General features: G+C 36.7%; 1 protein-coding gene across 1 annotated transcript; it reads right to left on the bottom strand.

Moving 5' to 3' along the window:
* Positions 1 to 1,128: 1,128 nt before the first annotated feature.
* Positions 1,129 to 22,278, bottom strand: LOC113894347 (UDP-glucuronosyltransferase 2B4-like). The gene is made up of 6 exons (XM_027544655.1): positions 21,517 to 22,278; positions 20,554 to 20,702; positions 14,136 to 14,267; positions 8,478 to 8,565; positions 4,558 to 4,777; positions 1,129 to 1,766 (listed from the first exon to the last, which is right to left on the bottom strand). The coding sequence occupies exons 1-6, from the start codon at positions 22,244 to 22,246 to the stop codon at positions 1,490 to 1,492; spliced, it is 1,596 nt and encodes a 531-aa protein (XP_027400456.1). The 5' UTR covers positions 22,247 to 22,278; the 3' UTR covers positions 1,129 to 1,489.
* Between the last annotated feature and the right edge of the window lie 494 nt (positions 22,279 to 22,772).

Below are 22,772 nucleotides of genomic sequence, written 5' to 3' on the forward strand. Positions count from 1 at the left end.
AAATATGTCTATAATATTTTCTGTCATGATAAAGGCTTGAACATTTACATGTAAGTGTTATGGGAGGGACAATGCAATATCTTCCCAAGGAAAGAGACAAAGGAATGATAAATGCTGAACTAAAGTGTGGTTATGATATAATATAATATGAAAGTGAAAGTTGCTCAGCCATATCCAGCTCTTTGGGACCCCATGGACTGTAGCCTACCAGGCTCCTCTGCCCATGGAATTCTCTAGGCCAGAGTACTGGAGGTAGCTATTCCCTTCTCCAGGGGATCTTCCCAACCTGGTATTAAACCCAGGTCTCCCCCTTTGCAGGCAGATTCTTTACCATCTGAGCCACCAGGAAAGCCCAAGAATACTGGAGTGGGTAGCCTATCCCTTCTCCAGGGGAATCTTCCCAACCCAGGAATTGAACTGGGGTCTCCTGCCTTGCAGGTGGTTTCTTTACCAGCTGAGCTACCAGGGAAGCCCATATTATAATATAATAGTAAATAATTCAGTCTGTGTCAACAAACCCATTGAATTTTCATCATATCTGCAAGTAGCTATGTGGTGTTGTGTCCTGAATTGTAAATATATACATAGATTTAGATATGTATATAGATATAGATAAGATCATAGATATTCAGGTAGCTTTGGCAAGAATGAAAATTCAAAAGTCTCTTTTGAATTTAGAGTTCAACCTGAATATAGAGTTCGGGTTATAATTTTCTTAACATACAGTTGAGAACTTATATCCATTAGCAAAGGCTGATTATGGGAGTGAAAATAATAGGTGAATAAAAGGTGGATGACAAAAAGAGAATTAGGTCATGAAATAAAGGTTTTTGCAATATCTCAATTTTATAAAAGGAAGCATGTAGCAGTTGCTATACTTCTAGTTCCACAAACACTCCAAAGGCAAATGAGATTAACTGGACGAAGGCTAGTGTCTTGCCATGGCTTTAGGTAGAAGTGATGTGAGGCTGGATGCACAGTAAAATGAAGAACTATTAGTGGTCCTCACAAATAAAATTAAAGGTGAATTTTCAAAAGAATTCCAATTATTGAACAATTTCTATAGCAAGGAAAAGCTATAAAATTCTATACAAAAATCAATGTAAATTCTGAATATCTACAAAATAATATGGATACTATGAATAGACTTTTATTGTTTTTGTTTCTACATGCAATATGTGAAAACCAGTTAAATTCAATCATATCTTTTTAGTATACTTTGCATTTAAAACAATAAATTTCAATACATATCGACATAGTTTTATGGAGAGTTCTACTCATGAGGCAGAACTGCTAGTGCAGCAGTACCCAAATTTTTAGGCTTCAGGAGCCAGTTTTGTGAAAGATAATTTTTCCATGGCCTGGGGTAGGAAGCAATGGGTTTGGGACGATTCAAGCACATCACATTTATTGCTCACTTTGTTTCTATTATTGCATCAGCTCCACCTCAGATCATCAGGGGACACCTGCGCTGAGGTCTCAGATACAGCTAGTCTCTTTTCCTCTTCTTTCCTAATTTAGCAAACTTCAAGCACAAAATAGACAACACTTGTGATGACAAATATGGCAGTTGCACACAGGCCAGTAGGAACCCAATGACATCCAGAGAGTGGTACTGGAACCAGGTGAGGTCATGGATAGCTGGCCGCAAGTGCTTGGCTCCTTTGTGGCGCATGACAAACTCGATCCAGAAGACTGCTCTGTCCAAGGGCTTCATAGGCTGATCATGTTGAATGGCTGATAATCTCATCACATTCTCTTTGTAGCTGAAGGAAAATCAAACAGTTATCATTTATGGAATGAGCTATAATAGATAAATATGTGAAATTTTCTTGCAGATGGTAACAGAGTGCAACACAGAGTGGAAGAAAAACATAATTTTCTCTGAGGTGATTATTGAGGTATTAGCTTATGGGCTAGGATTTCTTAAATGCATAATGTTTCAAGCTGCAAAGAAAAGAAAGAAAATGGGGGAGAACAAGATTGTGTATTCTAAAGAATGGGATGAGCTGTCCCAAAGGGAAAGAAAAGAAAAGAAATTCATAATGTTTGTCCAAAGTTTGAATTATCTCATAAAGAATTGTTAATGGACCTGATAGATGTATTTCAAAATGTTATAATCTAGATATAGCAGGTAAATCAGTGATGAGGTTTGGAGACATGTCCAGACAACGCTGATCTTACATTAGTGAAGTGGTGGTTGAAAATGTGGAAGTAGATTGACTCAGTTTGATTCCTGTCTCTTACTTTGTTGGCTGCTTTTTTATTCTTTCTGTTCTTCAAATTTTTTAAAAATTAATTTTATTAACATTTTAAAACTTTTTTATTTTTTAAACTTTTAATTTACTTTGGAGGGCTCAATCATGATAGAATCTGTTTCTCAGTTTTTCATTGTACTATAAAATGGCTAGGAATAGTACCTTATCTAATTATTTTGATAATATTGTATTGATTCTTAGAGGCATTCCTGGCATACAGTAGACACTCAGTAAATGTTTACTAGTTTTGTTGTTCTGGTTCTTGTTCTAAAATTCTGGAGAAGGCTCAGCATTTTACTCTCAGGCATTGCAGACACACTTGTTTCTACTGCTGAAATGATGGCAGACTAACAGATAAGAAAGAAGGATAAAGAGATATAGCACATGAACTTTAAATCACAAAATGCTATAACATGGCAATGTAGTAATAACAATGGAAGTAACTTTTCTCCCTTTACTGTCAAAAACACAGGAGGAGCACTGGGTTTTTGCAAAGACTGCAGTAATCCTGGAAATATATTTTTAATACAATAGGAATAGACTACAATAAAGAAGTTACTTAATATGTGTAAAGTAACACTGTTTTACTAAATACAACATGTAGCACATCATGAACAGTCAGTATATCTTCATTTTTGACCCCAACATTACATTATTAAAATTAAAAAGACATACAATATACTAGAGATATGTACATTTACATAAAAACAGCAAATGAAAGATTTGTTTCTTTAAAAAAAAGAAAAATAGTGCTTTTTATGCTGCTCACTTAGGACAATAGCTGTGCTAAAATTAAATTTAAATAACACTGCTTATAAAACACAAAATGATTTTTGCTGCTATTACTGACACATTCTCAAAATGTTTTCTTTACAAAGTCATTATGATAAAAAAGGGGGAATATATACATCATATTTGTGATATTAATATAATTGTGTCATTGGAATTCATGTATATCCTGAAGTGATTTAGAAATAAAGTATTTCCGTTTCAGAAAATGTGGCTTTTAAATAGGAATATCCCAACATAACTATCTATTCCAAATAAGACAAAAACAAGCACAAATAAAAGAACTCTGAAGATACTTACATTTATAAGCTGTATATACATAGTTGTAATTGAGTAAATTATAAAATTCTAGTTGTTTACCATTTATCAATGATGGGATCAAAATATTATTACAGACTAGCAGATACAGAAAACAATCTATTGGTTACCAGATTTGGGGTAGTAGAAACACACAGGTGGGGGAGTAGGAGGCAAAATTACTGGGAATAATATAAGCTCAAGGAGGTGTTGTACAACACTGGAAATTTAGCCACTCTTTGGTAATTACTTTAAATGGAAAATAACCTTTAAAAATTGTGTAACATTTAAAAAAAAAGGAATATCCCAACATATGGGATTCCCGGTGGCTCAGATGTAAAGAATCTGCCTGCAATGCAGAGACCTGGTTTGATCCCTGGATCAGCAAGATCCTCTGGAGAAGAGAATGGCTACCTATTCCCATGTTCTTGCCTGGAAAATTCCATTTACTGAGGAGTGATGGGATACAGTCTATGGGGTCCCAAAGAGTCGAACACAACTGAGAAACCAACACTTTCACTTTTTCATATCAACATACTCCTCCCGAGTCCATTATGTTTAGATTTATAAGTCTTCCAAAGAAGACAAAATGACCACAGTAAAAAAAATAAAAAAAAAAACAACCCTAGAATACACCCACATTTATAAATAGTATATACATAGTTGAAACTGGGTAATTAGAAAGTTATAGCTGTTTATCATTTATCAGAGATGGAGTCAAAATATTAGCATAGAAAAGTTGGAAAATATAAATGTAATTGGAATTTGAAGTGGATGATGTCATGATGGTTTAGTGAAAATAAACCATCTTTAAGGGTTTAAAACATTTGAGAAGTTCACATGCTGAAAGAAAGTGGGCAGATGAGTATCCATCGCATTCATGGTTCCCTACAATAACTTTGTTCTCAATGCTTCTTAATCCTTCTATTACCATTTCAGTGGTTCTTCTCATTCTAATGATTAAGTTTTCAACATTTCTCCACTATCTTTAAAACACTGACAAACTTTTTCCATAAAACCATGAAAAAATCTTAATGTGACATTCACAACCCGTTATTTTTGTCTGTTTTCAAAACATTGAGCAAATCTTACACCTTCTTGTGCTTATGTGAAGACTCATCACTGCCTCCCTGGCCTTCAGATGAGAACTTCTCTAGAAGGATTAGCTAGTAAAGAAAGAAAAAAAGAAAGAAATATATATATATATACTCACGAAGGATTATTAATGACTTCCTTCAATGCGTTGAGCAAATCTCTTGTTGACATTGTTTCCAAGTCCAACCTGACAGCTGTTCCCTTGGATTTCATTCGAGCAATGTTATCAGCTTGATCAGCAAACAAAGGAGTGCCCACCATAGGGATCCCGTGATAGATGGCCTCATAAACACCATTGCTTCCACCGTGAGTTATAAAGGCTTTGGTTTTTGGATGGCCTAGGATTGAGTGAATTTCAGTAAGGTTATTAATTATAACTCAGAATAAAATGAGAAACTGGCATTATAAGGCACTGGATTGAGGAGTATCTTTTAGATAACAGATTATTACGCATATGAAAGTGCTTTTATTTGCTTTCAGAATTCAGAGAAGAAACGACTATGTCTGCTGAAGGAGTAAATGAAGACTTTGTGAAAGAAGTGCTGAGTCACTTGAACGTCACAAATGAATCCAGGATCGGCAGGGGAACAACTTGAAAGAGCATTCTGGGTAAAAGAAACCACATGTGCAAAAAAAGAAGAGGACATGCCGGAATTTATTCACCTAAAGATATAGTGAAGCCATTTAGCTTGATAGGAATGGTGTCAGGGGAAAAGAAGGATAATAGTAGTGGCACCGGAACCAGAGGAAGGAAAAGCTAAATTTTATCATGAAGTGTGTTATTGTTTCACAAAAATGATTGTGCTTTTTTTTTTTCTTTACAGAAAATTGAGAGTCATTGGTAATGGCACAAGAGATCTTTTCATGCTGTAAAGAGCAATATTGCATAGGAACCTGGAATGTCAGGTCCATGAATCAAGGCAAATTGGAAGTGGTCAAACAAGAGATGGCAAGAGTGAATGTCGACATTCTAAGAATCAGCAAACTGAAATGGACTGGAATGGGTGAATTTAACTCAGATGACCATTATATCTACTACTGTGGGCAGGGATCCCTCAGAAGAAATGGAGTAGCCATCATGGTCAACAGAAGAGTCCGAAATGCAGTACTTGGATGCAATCTCGAAAATGACACAATGATCTCTGTTCGTTTCCAAGGCAAACCATTCAATATCACAGTAATCCAAGTCTATGCCCCAAACAGTAACGCTGAATAAGCTGAAGTTGATGAAGACCTACAAGACCTTTTAGAACTAACACCCAGAAAAGATGTCCTTTTCATTATAGGGGACTGGAATGCAAAACTAGGAAGTCAAGAAACACCTGGAGTAACAGGGAAATTTGGCCTTGGAATAAGGAATGAAGCAGGGCAAAGACTAATAGAGTTTTGCCAAGAAAATGCACTGGTCATAACAAACACCCTCTTCCAACAACACAAGAGAAGACTCTATACATGGACATCACCAGATGGTCAACACCAAAATCAGACTGATTATATTCTTTGCAGCCAAAGATGGAAAAGCTCTATACAGTCAGCAAAAAGAAGACCAGGAGCTGACTGTGGCTCAGACCATGAACTCCATATTGCCAAATTCAGACTTAAATTGAAGAAAGTAGGGAAAACCACTAGACCATTCAGGTATGACCTAAATCAAATCCCTTATGATTATACAGTGGAAGTGAGAAATAGATTTAAGGGCCTAGATCTGATAGATAGAGTGCCTGATGAACTATGGAATGAAGTTTGTGACATTGTACAGGAGACAGGGATCAAGACAATCCCTGTGGAAAAGAAATGCAGAAAACAAAATGGCTGCCTGGGAAGGCCTTACAAATAGCTGTGAAAAGAACAGAAGCGAAAAGCAAAGGAGAAAAGGAAAGATATAAACATCTGAATGCAGAGTTCCAAAGAATAGCCAGAAGAGATAAGAAAGCCTTCTTCAGCGATCAATGCAAAGAAATAGGGGAAAACAAGAGACTGGGAAAGACTAGGGATCTCTTCAAGAAAATCAGAGATACCAAAGGAACATTTCTTGCAAAGATGGGCTTGATAAAGGACAGAAATGGTATGAATCTAACAGAAGCAGAAGATATTAAGAAGAGATGGCAAGAATACACAGAAGAACTATACAGAAAAGATCTTCACGACACAGATAATCACGAAGGTGTGATCACTGACCTAGAGCCAGACATCCTGGAATGTGAAGTCAAGTGGGCCTTAGAAAGCATCACTATGAAGAAAGCGAGTGAAGGTGATGGAATTCCAGTTGAGCTATTTCAAATCCTGACAGATGATGCTGTGAAAGTGCTGCATTCAATATGCCAGCAAATTTGGAAAACTCAGCAGTGGCCACAGGACTAGAAAAGGTCAGTTTTCATTCCAATACCAAAGAAAGGCAATGCCAAAGAATGCTCAAACTACCGCACAATTGCACTCATCTCACATGCTAGTAAAGTAATGCTCAAAATTCTCCAAGCCAGGCTTCAGTAATATTTGAACCGTAAACTTCCTGATGTTCAAGCTGGTTTTAGAAAAGGCAGAGGAACCAGAGATCAAATTGCCAACATCCGCTGGATCATAGAAAAACCAAGAGAGTTCCAGAAAAGCATCTATTTCTTCTTTATTGACTATGCCAAAGCCTTTGACTGTGTGGGTCACAATAAACTGTGGAAAATTCTGAAAGAGATGGGAATACCAGACCACCTGACCTGCCTCTTGAGAAACCTATATGCAGGTCAGGAAGCAACAGTTAGAACTGGACATGGAACAACAGACTGGTTCCAAATAGGAAAAGGAGTTCGTCAAGGCTGTATATTGTCACCCTGTTTATTTAACTTCTATGCAGAGTACATCATGAGAAACGCTGGACTGGAAGAAGCACAAGCTGGAATCAAGATTGCCAGGAGAAATATCAATAAGCTCAGATATGCAGATGACACCACCCTTATGGCAGAAAGGGAAGAGGAACTAAAAAGCCTCTTGATGAAAGTGAAAGAGGAGAGTGAAAAAGTTGGCTTAAAGCTCAACATTCAGTAAATGAAGATCATGGCATCTGGTCCAACCACTTCATGGGAAATAGATGGGGAAACAGTGGAAACAGTGTCAGACTTTATTTTTCTGGGTTCCAAAATCACTACAGATGGTGACTGCAGCCATGAAATTAAAAGACGCTTACTCCTTGGAAGGAAAGTTATGACTAACCTAGATAGCATATTCAAAAGTAGAGACATTACTTTGCCAACAATGGTTCGTCTAGTCAAGGCTATGGTTTTTCCTGTGGTCATGTATGAATGTGAGATTTGGACTGTGAAGAAGGCTGAGCGCCAAAGAATTGATGCTTTTGAACTGTGGTGTTGGAGAAGACTCTTGAGAGTCCCTTGGACTGCAAGGAGATCCAACCAATCCATTCTGAAGGAGATCAGCCCTGGGATTTCTTTGGAAGGAATGATGCTAAAGCTGAAACTTCAGTACTTTGGCCACCTCATTTGAAGAGTTGACTCACTGGAAAAGACTCTGATGCTGGGAGGGATTGGGGGCAGGAGGAGAAGGGGACGACAGATGATGAGATGGCTGGATGGCATCACTGACTCGCTGGACGTGAGTCTGAGTGAACTCCGGGAGTTGGTGATGGACAGGGAGGTCTGGCGTGCTGCAATTCATGGGGTTGCAAAGAGTCGGACACGACTGAGTGACTGATCTGATCTGAACATACCTCTACAGAATGGAAATGATGAGTATAATGAAAGAATTCAGAGACAGAACAACAATCCAGGAAGTTATTGAAAAGTTCACTGCGAGAAGTAATTACAGCTAAAGTAAAGATTCTGGCTGTAAGGGATGTGACTACGTAGAATAAACTGACAACTTTTATATGTTCTCCTTTTTTTCTCATAGCAAAGACAATTATAATAGACTAGTAAAGTTTTCTTTTTCAGTGTTTCAATAATTAATTGCTTTCTAAGTGTGTTTCCTGTTGAAGCACTCTCACTCTGCTTGGCTGTTACTCATATTTTCATTATTTGTTCTGACAAGTCTCACCAAGAAGGTCATTCTGGGGAAGCCATTTATACAACCGGGTGTTGGGTCTTAAGGTATCTGGTTTTTTGCCATCATATCTCCATAGCACCTGTTAAAAGCAAAGGAAATACCTTATTCTATGAGTTGAACTTCCAAGTTATAATAATAATTTCTAAATTGACTAAGATACATATAATTACATATCATCCATATGACATGTAAGGAAATGAAGACATATTAAGTAATGGTAACTAGTAATAGAAGGACATACATAGGAATACCTACATTTGATGTATTAATTATGTACACATGATGGCAGAGACAAGTGAGATTTTCAATGACCAATTCAAATATTTTTTAAAAAAACTGTTTTATTGTTGCTTTTCAGTCACTAAGTTCTGTCCAACTCTTTGCATCCCATGGACTGTAGCATGCTAGGCTTCCCTGTCCTTCACTATCTCTCAGAAGTTGCTCATATTCATATCCATTGATTCTGTGTTGCTATCCAACCAACTCATCCTCTGTCACTCCCTTTTACTCCTGCCCTTGATCTTTCTCAGCATCAAGGTCTTCTTCAATGAGTCATCTCTTTGCATCAGATGGCCAAGGTATTGGAGCTTCAGCTTCAGCATCAGTCCTTCCAATGAATATTCAAGGTTGATTAACTTAGGATTGACTGGTTTGATCCTGCAGTCAGGGGACTCTCAAGAGTCTTCTCCAGCACCACAATTCAAAAGCAACAATTCTTTGGCCATCAGCCTTCTTTATGGTCCAACTCTCACATCCATACACGACTACTGAAAAAGCATAGCTTTGACTATATGGACTTTTCCGGGCAAGTGCTGCTTTGCTTTTTAGAACACTGTCTGTGTTTGTCATAGCTTTTCTTCCATGGATAGGTGGTTTTGTTTCCAATACAACAAGCCAGTGGCAGATTACACATAACCTACACATTCATTTGTTTTCTTTATATGCTAGTGCTCATTTTCAAATTCGTTATTCAGTGATTTATTTATTTTTGACTGTTGTAAAAGAGTTTACTTATATCAAGTAGTTAAAAGGGGAAATTATTTATTAGAATTTTATACATTTTGATTATAGAGAGGAAAAAGTATGCAGTCAATCACCTAAGATAAATATTTTGGCTTATTTACAATTTATTAATCCCCTTCATAGATCACAGCCTTGTCACTGTAAAGGGGCTTGTGTAACTCAATGAAGCTATGAGCCATACTCTGCAGGGCTGCCCAAGGGCAGATGGGTCATAGTGGAGTGTTCTGACAAGCTGTGGTCCACTGGAGGAGGGAATGGACAACCACTCCACTATCTTTGCCATGAGAACCACATGAACAATATGAAAAGGCAAAAATATATGACACTGGAAGATGAGTTCTCCAGGTCAGAATGTGTCCAATATCCTGCTGAGGAAGAGTGGAGGGCAATTACTAATAGATCCAGAAAGAATGAAGTGACTGGGCCAATGAAGAAATGATGCTCAGTTGTGGATGTGTCTGGTGGTGAAAGTATGATGCTGTAAAGAACATAAGATCCTGGAATGTTAGGCCAATGAAATCGAGGTAATGGACATGGTCAAGCAGGAGATGGCAAGAGTGAATATCAACATCTTAGGAATCCATGAACTAAAATGGACAAGTTCGATGAATTTAATTCAGATGACCATTATATCTACTACTGTGGTTAAGAATTCCTTAGAAGAAATGGAGTAGCTCTCACAGTCAACAAAAAGTTCTGAAATGGAGTGCTTGGGTGCAATCTCAAAAACAACAGAATGATCTTGGTTCATTTCCAAGGCAAACCATTCAACATCACAGCAATCCAGGTCTATGCCCCAGCCACTAATGCTGAAGAAGCTAAAGATTGATTCAGCAAGATCCACAAGACCTTCTAGAATTAACACTAAAAAAAAAAAAAATAATAATAATAATGAAGAAGAAGAAGTCTTTTTCATCATAGGGATTGGAATGTAAAAGTAAGAAGTTAAGAGATATCTCGGGTAACAGGCAAGTTTGGCCTTGTAGTACTAAAAGAAGCAGGCAAAGGCTAACAGACTTCAGTCAAGAGAACACACTGGTCATAGTAAACATCCTTTTCCAACAACTGATGACTCTATACATGGACATAACCAGATGGTCAATACCGAAATCAGATTGATTATGTTATTTATAGCCGAGGATGGAGATGCTCTATACAGTCAGCAAAACAAGACCTGGAGTTGACTGTGGTTCAGATCATGAGCACCTGAGTGCAAAATTCAGATTTGAATTGAATAGAGACTTAAATTGAAAGTGGGGAAAACTGCTAGGCCATTCAGGTATGATAGAAATCAAACCCCATATAATCACACAGTGGAGGTGATGAATAGATTCAAGGGATTATATCTGATATACAGAGTGCCTGAAGAACTGTGGATAGAGGTGTGTAACACTGTACAGGAGGCAGTGATCAAAACAATCTCAAAGAAAATGAAATGCCAGAAGGCAAAGTGGTTATCTGAGGAGGCTTTATAAATAATGCAGAAAAGAAGGGGAGTGAAGGCCAAGGGAGAAAGGGAAAGAAAAATATACTCAACTGAATGCAGAATTTCAGAGGATAGATAGGAGAGATAAGAAGGCCTTCTTAAGTGAACAATGCAAAGAAATAGAGAAATCAATGGGATGTGAAAGACTAGAGATCACTTCAAGTAAATTAGATATCCCAAGGGATCATTTCATGCAAAGATGGGCACAATAAAGGACAGAAATGGTATGGACCCAACAGAAGCAGAAGATATTAAGAAGAGGTGGCAAGAATACACAGAAAAACTATACAAAAGAGGTCTTAGTAACCTGGACAACTAGGAAGGTGTGGTCACTCATAGAGCCACACATCTTGGAGTGTGAAGAAAATGGGACCTTAGGAAGTATTACTATGAAGAAAGCTAGTGGAATTTAGCTAAGGTATTTCAAATCCGAAAAGATGATACTGTTAAAGTGCTGCACTCAGTATGCCAGCAAATTTGGAAGACACAGCAGTGGCCACAGGACTGGAAAAGGTCAGTTTTCATTCCAAACCCAAAGATGGGTAATGCCAAAGAATGATCAAACTACTGTAAAATTATGTTCCTTTCACATGCTAGCAAGGTAATACTCAAAAATCATTTAGCTCAGCCTGAGCAGTACATAAACCAAGATTTTACAGATGTGCTATCTGGGTTTAGAAAAGGCAGAAGAACCAGAGATCAAATTGCCATCATTCATTACATCATAGAAAAAGCAAGAGAATTTCAGAAAAACATCTGCTACTGCTTCATTGACTATGCTAACCTATATGCAGGTTGGGAATCAACAGTTAGAACTGGACATGGAACAACAGACTGGTTCCAAATAGGAAAAGGAGTACGTCAAGGCTGTATATTGTCACCCTGTTTATTTAACTTCTATGCAGAGTACATCATGAGAAACGCTGGACTGGAAGAAACACAAGCTGGAATCAAGATTGCCGGGAGAAATATCAATAACCTCAGATATGCAGATGACACCACTCTTGTGGCAGAAAGTGAAGAGGAACTAAAAAGCTTCTTGATGAAAGTGAAAGAGGAGAGTGAAAAAGTTGGCTTAAAGTTCAACATTCAGAAAACGAAGATCATGGCATCTGGTCCCATCACTTCATGGCAAATAGATGGAGAAACAGTGGAAACAGTGCCAGACTTTATTTTCTGGGGCTCCAAAATCACTGCAAATGGTGACTGTAGCCATGAGTTTAAAAGACGCTTACTGCTTGGAAGGAAAGTTATGATCAACCTAGACAGCAATATTGAAAAGCAGAGACATTACTTTGCCAACAAATGTCCGTGTAGTCAAGGCTATGATTTTTCCATTAGTCATGTATGGATGTGAGAGTTGGACTGTGAAGAAAGCTGAGTGCAAAAGAATTAATGCTTGTGAACTGTGGTGTTGGAGAAGACTTTTTTTTTTTTTTTTTTTACTTTACAGTATTGTATTGGTTTTGCCATGCATGAGGAGAAGGGGACAACAGAGGATGAGATGGCTGGATGGCAACATCGACTCGATTGACATGAGTCTGAGTGAACTCCGGGAGTTGGTGATGGACAGGGAGGCCTGGAGTGCTGCAATTTATGGAGTCTCAAAGAGTCGGACATGACTGAGTGACTGAACTGAACTGAAAGAGACTCTTGATGAGGGTGAAAAATGAAAGTGAAAAAGCTGTCTTAAAACTCAGCATTCAAAACAATAATTTCATGGCATCTGGTCCCATCACTTCATGGCAAATACGTGGGGAAAATGTGGAAGCTGTGACATATTTTATCTTCTTGGGCTCCAAAATCATTGTGGATGGTGACTTCAGCAATGAAATGAAAAGACACTTGCTTCTTGGAAGAAAAGCTATGACAAATCTAGATAAAGTATTAAAAGCAGAGACATCACTCTGCCAAAAGAGGTCCGTATAATCAAAGCTATATTTTTTTCCAGTAGTCCATTCCATATGTATGGATATGAGAGATGGACAGTAAAGAATATTAGGTAGGGTAAGATAAGGTGAAGTCACTCAATTGTGTCCAACTCTTTGCGGCCCCACGGACTGGGCCTTACGAGGCTTCTGTATCCATGAGATTTTCCAGGCAAGAGTACCTGAGTGGGTTGCCATTTCCTTCTTCAGAGGATCTTCCCAACCCAGGGATCGAACCCAGGTCTCCTGCATTATAGGCATATGCTTTACCGTCTGAGCCACTGGGGAAGTCCTTAAAGAAGGTTAAGCACTGAAGAATTGATACTTTTGAATTGTGGTGCTGGAGAATATTCTTGAGAATCCCTTGAATGGCAAGGACATCAAACCAGTCAATCCTAAATGAAACCAATTGTGAATATTCATTGGAAGTACTGATGCTGAAGTTCCAATACTCTGGCCACCTGATAACTCATTGGAAAGACCCTGATCTGGGAAAGGTTGAAGGCAAAAGGACAAGGGCTGGCAGAGGATGACATGGTTAGATAGCATCACTAAATCGATGGACATGACTCTGGGCAAACCCTGGGTAATAGTGAAGGACAGGGGAGCCTAGCATGCTGTAGTCCATGGGATTGCAATGATTCAGATGACTTAATGACTAAACAACAGCATAATTTTTTAAAAATAAGTTAATCAGTGCTGCTGAAGAAGTATGTTCTCTTAAATTACAAATTATTAAGCCCTACTTTCAAAAACAATGAAAAGTGAAATTGTTTGACTTGAATCAATGTTGCGTGACTACCTTTATTGTTAAAGTTTAACTCCCGAGAGCATCTAAATGTGTGTTGTGTCCTCAGAAGTCCTTCAAAGAAAAGGAACAAGTGACAAAGCAGAATTTACTGGTTAATCTTACTGCTCATGCTACCATTGTATTAATAATACCAAAATTCACACTGTGTCTCTTAAATATCATTCTTTTTGATTACTATGTTGATTAATTAAAATTATTATGGATGAAAGGCACTCCTTGTACTGCCATAGCACCTGCCATGTATATTTTGGTTTATATATACACATATATATGTATATATATGAGATAAATTGCTGCTATCATATTATTTACCTTTCTGATAGAAAATGTCGAAGATCAGATCTTTACAGAGTTTAACAGACTTATTAAAGAGTTGTCCATGATTAAGTTATTGCATCTACCTTTTGTGGAATTTGAGCGAAGGCTGATGCAATCACCTTGGCTCTGTCTTCTGACACGTTACTGACCATTGACCCCAAAGAAAACACCACAATACCATTTTCTCCAGAGCTCTGCACAAACTCTTCCATTTCCTGTGAAAAAAGAATGTGCCCATCACAAAAGAGCAGCAGCATAACAGACATTATTGAAGGGATTGCTACAAGCAACTAAAGAGAGAAAATCAGAAATTGTCTTGAGATATCAGAGTAGTGATTTCTTACAAAAATATTGTGGTAAGATACATGGCATAAAATTTACTTCTTAATTGTTCCTAAGTGTGTAGTATAGTAGTATTAAGTATACTCACATTGTGCAACCAATCTCCAGAACTTTTTCATCTGACAAAACTGGAAGTCTATGATCGTTAAGAAACTCTACTTTTCTCTTTCTCTAGCCTTTGGCAAGTTTCATTATACTCTGTTTCTACAAATGAGATTAGTCTGGATACTTCTTAAAAGTTGAATTGCACAGTATTTTTTTTTTTTTTTTCTGACTACTTATTTTCACTTAATGTAAGGTTCATTCATGCTGTGACGTGTCAGAATTTCCTTTTAAAGGTGAGTAATATTCCGTTGTTTGTATACATGACATTTTGTTTATTGCTTGCTTTGTTGATGGACATTTGGGTTGCTTCAACCTCTTGGCTCCTGTGAATAGAGCTTTCATGCATATGTTGTACAGGTATCTCATTGGGAACCTAATTTCAATTATTTTGGAAACAAACCCAGAAAAGGAATTGCTGAGCTATATGTGTAGACAGGTTTTATATTAGAAAGTTCACATTATTCTTTTCACATACTATAGAGTTAGCTAATAGAGTGATTTCCCTCTCTCACCCGCCCCACTCCCCCAATTTTCTTGAACATGTTAACTTCACATCTTGGACTTTGGTCAGTTGTACCTATAAATATTCAACACTAAAAAATCATTAAAAAAATTTTTTGAGGAACTTTATATTGTTTTTTATAATGATGCTTTTTTTTTTTTTTTTAACATTTTTCATCCTTGAGATCCTGGGAAAAGAATGGTGATATGAGGTCAATGTCTTCCATTATACATATTTGTGCAGTGTTTTTCTGTATAAGCAGGAAATAAGATAGAGCCAGTACTCAGTACAAGGAGGTACTATTAAACTATATTATCCTCAGACTCTTCATTAATCTTGATGTTAATTACTAACATAGATTCTTGGAAGGAAGTTACTTTCCAGATTCAACTTGCTTTGGTTCTTTGTTATTATAATTCTGCTAACTTATTTATTTATTCCAGACATACTTTTTGAGAATTATTTAGATTATTCATTAATATTTTGTTTCCTGACTATGAGCACTATGAAAAAAAATATGATCTGAATCACTTTATGTCATTCATTCAGCTCTGTAGTCCTATTCTTCACCTTAAACCTCGCCATAATGACTTGAGGAGTCAAGTATTATAGTTTGGAAGTTGTATGAAATAGTTCTGTGAGTTCTATTTATAATCCAAAGTTACCCTTGCATAGTTACTTATTTGAGTGACCGTATTGCTGTGTTTCTTTACATATGATGCCTTTGTCCTGAACTTGCATAATTAATGTCACAGATGGATGTGCTATGTCTAACTGTGGTGAAGAACCTTCAATATGACTTCAATGAGTCCCCCTGGGAGCACCTACTCCACAGAGGAAGAGGTGCCCAGAGCTTTCTGCAAAACAGGTCTGGTCAGCTTTTGAGTAATTCACTTCTAACTAAATAAAGCTCCTGGTGAATCTGTATTTGCCTGGAATTGTTTTTGAATTATTTTGCTTTGTGGTCCTTGATCCTTTCTGATTAAAAAAAAGTTACTTTCTATACCAGAATAATTCCAAATTTTAAATGGCAACCCACCCCAATATTCCTGCCTGGGATATCTGATCGACAGAGGAGACTGGCTGGCTATAGTTCACAGGGTCACGAAGAGTCAGACATGACTGAGCATGTATGCATATTCACTATTCTGTACCTGAGATCTCTAGTATTTATTTACTAAGAAATGCAAATTTGTATCCTTAAACAACATTTCTCCTGTTCTTCCACCTCTCAGTCCTGGCAACTACCATATTACTCTCTGTTATTACAAGTTTGGCATTTTTAGATTTCATATACAAGTGATATCTTACAGTATTTGTCCTTCTCTGTCTTTTCCAAAAGATAAACAAAATTGAAAACCTTTAGTTAGACTAATCAAGAAAAAAAGTGACTCAAATAAATAAGATTAGAAATGAAATGGAGACATTACAACTGATACTTAAAAATTAGATAGGATCCCGAGACTACCATGAATAATTATAAGCTAAGAAATTATTAATACATATATGAGAAGAATGGAGAACTTAAAAACAGAACCTACCAAGACTGAATCAGGAAGAAGTAGAAAATCTGAACAGTCCTAATAAGTAAAGAAATTGAATTGGTAATCAAAAACTTATCAACACACAAAAGGCCCAGGGTCTGATGGCTTCACTGACGTATTCTATGAAATATTATAGAATAATTAATGCCAGTTCTTCAAAAGTCTTTAAAAATTAAAGAGGAGGGTAGGAACATTTCCAAACTCATCCTACAAGGTCATCACCACAATCATGATACCAAATAGATAAGGACATTGCAAGGAGATAAAACTAAAGTCAATATCCAGATTGAATATTAATGCAAAAATTCTCAACAAAATATCAACAAGCCAAATTCAAGAGCACATTAAAAGAATTATATACTAAGACCAAGTGAGATTTATCTTTGTGATGCAAGGACAAATAGAATGAACTATAAAATAACTTGATTATCTCAACAGATGTCCAAAAAACATTTGACAAGATATGACATTCTTTTATGATAAAACCCTCAACATGTAGGGTGTGAAGGAACATACCTCAGTGTAATAAAGAACATATATAAAAAACCCAAAACTAACATTATACTCAGCAGTGAACACTTGAAAGCTTTTTCTCTAATCAGAAACAAAATAAGATGCCTAATCTCGCTATATAGAATTCAGTTTCATTACTGTGTACTAATAATGAAACATCTGAAAAAAAACTATCCCATTCACAACAGCATCAAAAGCAAGAAAATACCTAGAAATAAATTTAATTAGTGAAGTGAAAGATCTGTACAGTGATAACTATAAGAAATTGTAAGAAATAGAAGAAAACATAAAAAATGGAAAGGCATCATGTGACATGGACCAGAAGACTAATACTGTTAAAATGTTGACATTATCAAAACCCAAAAGAATCACACCTTGAAATTTCATATTTACCACAAAGTTTCAATATTTCAAATAATAGTGTACTGGCCCCCAAATAGACACATAGACCATGGAACAGCATACAGGGTTCAACTAATATTCAACAAGGGAGCAGGGGAGACAAGAACACCAATTGTGGAAATATTAGTCACTTTCTTTTCTGAGAAAACTGGATAAACATATGAAAAAAACAAAAAAGCAAAAAACGAGACCTCTATCTTATACCACTCATAAAAACAACTCGAATCAATGACTTAAACATAAGACCAGATACCATAACATCCCTGAAAGAAAATATAAGGATGAAACTCCTTGGCACTGGTCTTGAAAACGATGTTTTTATATATGACATCAAGACCACAACAAAAGGAAAAAATCACAAGTGGGACTACAACAAGCTTAAAAGCTTCTGCACAGCAAAAGAAATAATCAACAAGACGAAAATGCGATCTACAGAATGGAAGAAAAGTTTTGTAACCATATATTGAATGAGGGGTTAAGATCCAGAATATATGCGCAACTCATAACAACAAAATTCAGTTAAAGAATGGGCAGATGAACAAAATAGACACTTTACAAAGAAGATTTCCAAATCGTCACCAGGTATAGGAAAAGGTACTCAACATCAGTAATCATCCGGGAAATGTATTTCAAAATCACAATCAGATATTACCTCACCCTTATTAGAAAGTCTATAACCAAGAAGAGAAAAGTATTGTGAGAATGTGGAGAAAAGTGAATGCTTGTACACTCTCAGTGGGAATGTAAATTGGTTTAGCCCTTATGGAACATAAATTGAAGGTTCCTAAAACAATTAAAGATAGATCTATTGTAAGATCCAGCAATTCTACTTCTGGGTATACAGTCAAAGGAAATAAAAACAGGATATTGAAGAGGTATATGTGCTCCATGTTGACTGCAGCATTATTCACAATTAGCTAAGGGAAGAAACTTAAGTGCCCACCAATGGATGAATTATTTAAAGATGCTTCATAGATACAGAGACATGCACACACACACACACACACACACACAAACAGACACACGTGCTCAGAATGAAATGTTATTCACCCATGAGAAAGAAGGAAATCCTGCCATTTTCGACAAAATGGGTGGACTTTGAAGATGTTATGCTAAAATGTGTGCTGTCATTTTAATCCTTACTCTATCCTATAATCAAATAATACACTATGATATATATCCTGAAAATTGTAATTCTAGCTTATGCTTTTTTAATCTTCAAGAAAACTGTGATCTTATTATATTTGTTATTTTCTAAGTAAATATTTTATTGTATCTGATTTAGCATAATTTAGCATTTCCTAGTGGCTCAGATGGTAAAGAATCTGCCTGGAGTGCAGGAAACCAGGATTTGATCCCTGGGTCGAGAAGATCCCCTGGAGAAGGGAATAGCTGCCTACTCCAGTATTTTTGCATGGAGATCCCATGGACAGAGGAGCCTGGTGGGCTACAGTCCATAGTGTCACAAAAAGTCAGACATGACTGAAGTGACTTAGCAGCAGCAGCATTTAATATAAACTCTTGTAATGTTGGGAATTTTTAAGGTTTTGATGATCAGGTGAAGAAGATGAAATACTAAAGTATTTTTGTAAGTTTTAAGGCTTTTCACCACAGCACTAGCTAAAATAAATGCCTATTTCCAACAATATAAATGAATGTACATATAAATGTATGTTTTTATTCCCAACCCAGAGATTTATTTAAATTTATTTAAAGTAAATCGTCCTGATTCATGTCAATGTATGGCAAAACCCACCACAATAATGTAAAGTAATTATCCCCCAATTAAAATAAATTAATTAAATTAAAATAAAGGAAAAAATGTGTTAATGTGATATCTCTGTGAACACCATACTCTAGTTTCCACTCATTATTGTCTATATCTAGCAATAATCTGCTAAATGGTCTCTTCCTACACTTCACCATTTACAGTCCAACCCAGTGACTACATATTGCTTTTAATTTTTAAATAATATATGACTATCTCTTTCTCAGGGCTTTCGTCATAGCTCAGTCGGTAAAGAGTCTGCCTGCCATGCAGGAGACCTGGGTTCGATTCCTGGGTTGGGAAGATCCTCTGGAGAAGGAAATGGTAACCCGCTCCAGTATTCACACTGGAGAATCCCATGGATAGAGGAGCCTAGCAGTCTACAGTCCATGTGACTGCAAGAGTCGGATGCAACTTACAGACTAAACCACCGCCGTCATCTCTTCCTTTCTTAATCCTTTCACTATTCTTCCCAATGGCCCTACTAGATGTTTCAAATGTTTATAATTATCTGTTTCCAACTTACCTCTACAGCATCATCTTCTTCTTTATTCAGCCTTTTTCTATCTAGACTAAACTTGGACTTTGGGCAACTGTCATTACTACTCCACCTACCTTTCTTTTATATCTTCTTCCAACTGAGCTATGAGGGAAGCCCATATCTTCTTCCACCCCTGCCCTATTCCTCTGTTTATTCCTGAGCATCCTTCAGATATCCTAATTATCTATGGATCAGAGATACTTTATATGATTCATGCTGAATATTTCTTTAGCACTCTGGTCTTGCCATATTATAACATTTTTTACAACTTGATTGTGTTCTGCCATTCAGGTAGACTGTCAGATGAGAGAAACTGTGCCTACACCATTTGCCTATATTAGCACTCACTTCTGGAATATGCTATATACAAAATTATCCTCTAATAATGATAATACAATTATAATGTAACTTATTATAGTGAGATAGGATGACTGGGTGGCATCACCAGGTGATAATGTAACTATTATTATTGATACAAAATATATATTTTTATATAAAAATATGTGTCCTTTAATGAATGATGCTTCTCTATGTGTTGAATAATGAAATTGTAATTTAATTGATGTATTTTCAAAGTGTCCCATGTTCTCTAGTTTATTCTGTAATGATAATGAAATTCAGATAGTTGTGTTGATACAGAAATACATCACTTTCTAGGTGGAAGGTCACTTTATCCAGGTTCCCATATCTGACTACCTGTAATCAAATATTCTAAATAAACAATACAGAATGTTCCTATTGAAAACACAAAGTTCACAAAGAACAACAAGGAGGAGTAGGTGACCTTAGGCAGGGGCTTGGCAGGTTTGCAGTGGAGCCCTCCAACAAATTCAACATTTGGTAGTTGTGGACGAGGAAATGAAAAATCCCAGTAGGTTCGAATGAGCCACATATCAGCTTTCCCCATCGTCTCTGATAAGGTAGTAGGTCTTCCTGAAAGTAAAAAGAAAAACAACAACAAATGTTTGATCAAATGAGACTACTGTCATGTGTGTATATAAGATAATTTTTGTAAAGGAATTTGGGATGTTGTGGCCAAGATGTTTGAATGTGTCTGTTGCTTGATAAATACATACCGTAGCATAGTATAGGATAATTATTATATCTGGAATACATCTGTTTCTACACAAGCAGAAACAATTTCTAAAAGCTAACTGGATACTTATACTACAAATATGTGTATAACTCTCCATGTACATGTCTTCATCTATCAAGACAGTTTATGAGATTCGTAATGACTTTAAGTTAAAAAAAGAAGTTTTGTAAGTTGGATAGTCACTTGCAGATGTCCTGGGTACTTCAGTCTGTGGTAAATGACTTCCTGGTATCTGATACAAGTAATGGGCTTTACTCTACCCTATAATTTAAGTGTTTGCATAATATTTGTTAGATTGAGGGTCATTTCATATTTTTATTTCACTGTTTCACTTATTTGAGATAAATTTTTGTGAATTTCTATTTAGACAAACTCAACTTCCAAGGTACTAGGATAAATAGGACTTAATGCTACCAACTACAAACATGACTTACCTAGTAGTTTGGTTGCTAAGTGGTAACTGACTGTTTCAACTCCGTGGACTATAGCTCAACAGGCTTCTCTGTCCATGGGATTTCACAGGCAAAAACACTGGAATGGAATGCCATTTCCTTTTCCAAGGGATCTTCCTGACCAAAGGATAAAACCTGTGTCTCCTGCATTGGCAGGTAGATTCTTTACCACACTGAGCCATCAGGAAGCCCAACTTACCTAGTACTTCACTGTAAAACTGATTCCACTTCTTCTCTTTGTATGTCATAAAGAAAAGGTCAAAGTAAAGTGCATATAACATATTTTTTATCCTCTCTAAGAATGTCATGCGATCACTTAATTCTGAAAACATAACAGGTACATAAGATGGTGGGAATGGAAGTCTTCCGCTCTTCTTCTCAATTATGTGGCCAGGTGAGGTGTAATGACTGTACACGAATGGTATTTTAAGTAATTCAGCCAGCAATTCACCACAGGGTCCAACAGCATCTGCAATAAGGATATCAAACCTTGATTCCTGCAGTTTTGTCATTAATTTCTTGTTGGAAACAGCATCTTCACACATATGTAAAGCAATATCAAAAAATTCCCAAAATACATTTTTCACTGTTGAAAGATAGGACCAAAAGGAATCTTTTGCCACATATGTCAGTTCCTCAAGAATACGTTCCATAAAATTCTCATAATCACTTTTTGTTAAAGATACAGGAAAAGTCTCAAATTTCATAGTAGATGGTTTGCTGGAATTAGGAATAGTGGAAGCTGAAGATATCAGAACAGTCACCTCATGACCCCTCGTGACGAGTTCCTCCAGAATTGTCTTTATATTCAGCCAGGGACTAAATTCCACTGGCCATACCAGCACCTTTCCACAACTCCCACCGCTAAAGTAGCAAGTCAGCTGTAGCAGCAGCAGAAGCGAGAGCCTTTTCATAGACATGTTGCTCATATGCAGTCCTTTAAAATTAATTACTGTAAACTTTTGCTATTGCTCAGGCTTATATCCAGAAGTCATCAACCAGAAGTTAAAGTATAACTCCTATTCCTTAAAAAAGTAGATTACATGAATAGTCAGCAGATGTGGAAATCAAGTGAAAAGGCAAAGTGCAGAACACTTCGAGATTATAGTGTGTTTAGTATTCATTTGCCAGTGCTGTCACCCATCTTGTACACACACATCAATTATATTCTGTGAGAAAGAAGACTAACTAGTGTAAAACAATAGCAAGTGAGAGGCTCTTGAGTCTGCAGTGGCTTTGACACAGAATTAGAGATAAGGTGACATCAACAAGGTGGAGGGTTATGAGGTCACAACAATTGTGTCCCGCACAGAAACAGCAAAAACAATAAATGACCAAGTGCAAACCCATGTAAAGTATTTTGGGAAAGTTCTGGACTAAAATGAAAAAGCAGCAGAAATCCTGCAGTTTGCAAAGACTGAAGATGTGTGTACCGATTTTTTTAGTGTAATGTAT

Source organism: Bos indicus x Bos taurus, chromosome 6 (assembly GCF_003369695.1).
Source record: "Bos indicus x Bos taurus breed Angus x Brahman F1 hybrid chromosome 6, Bos_hybrid_MaternalHap_v2.0, whole genome shotgun sequence".
NCBI classification, from domain to species: Eukaryota; Metazoa; Chordata; class Mammalia; order Artiodactyla; family Bovidae; genus Bos; species Bos indicus x Bos taurus.

Coding starts and splice junctions, on each gene's coding strand:
- LOC113894347 (XM_027544655.1), bottom strand. CDS start 22,246: ATGAGCAACATGTCTATGAAAAGGCTCTCGCTTCTGCTGCTGCTACAG. Junction 14,268..20,553: donor CTGCCAAGCCCCTGCCTAAG/GTCACCTACTCC, acceptor CTTTTTTCACAG/GAAATGGAAGAGTTTGTGCA. Junction 8,566..14,135: donor TCGCTCAAATTCCACAAAAG/GTAGATGCAATA, acceptor TGCTTTTAACAG/GTGCTATGGAGATATGATGG.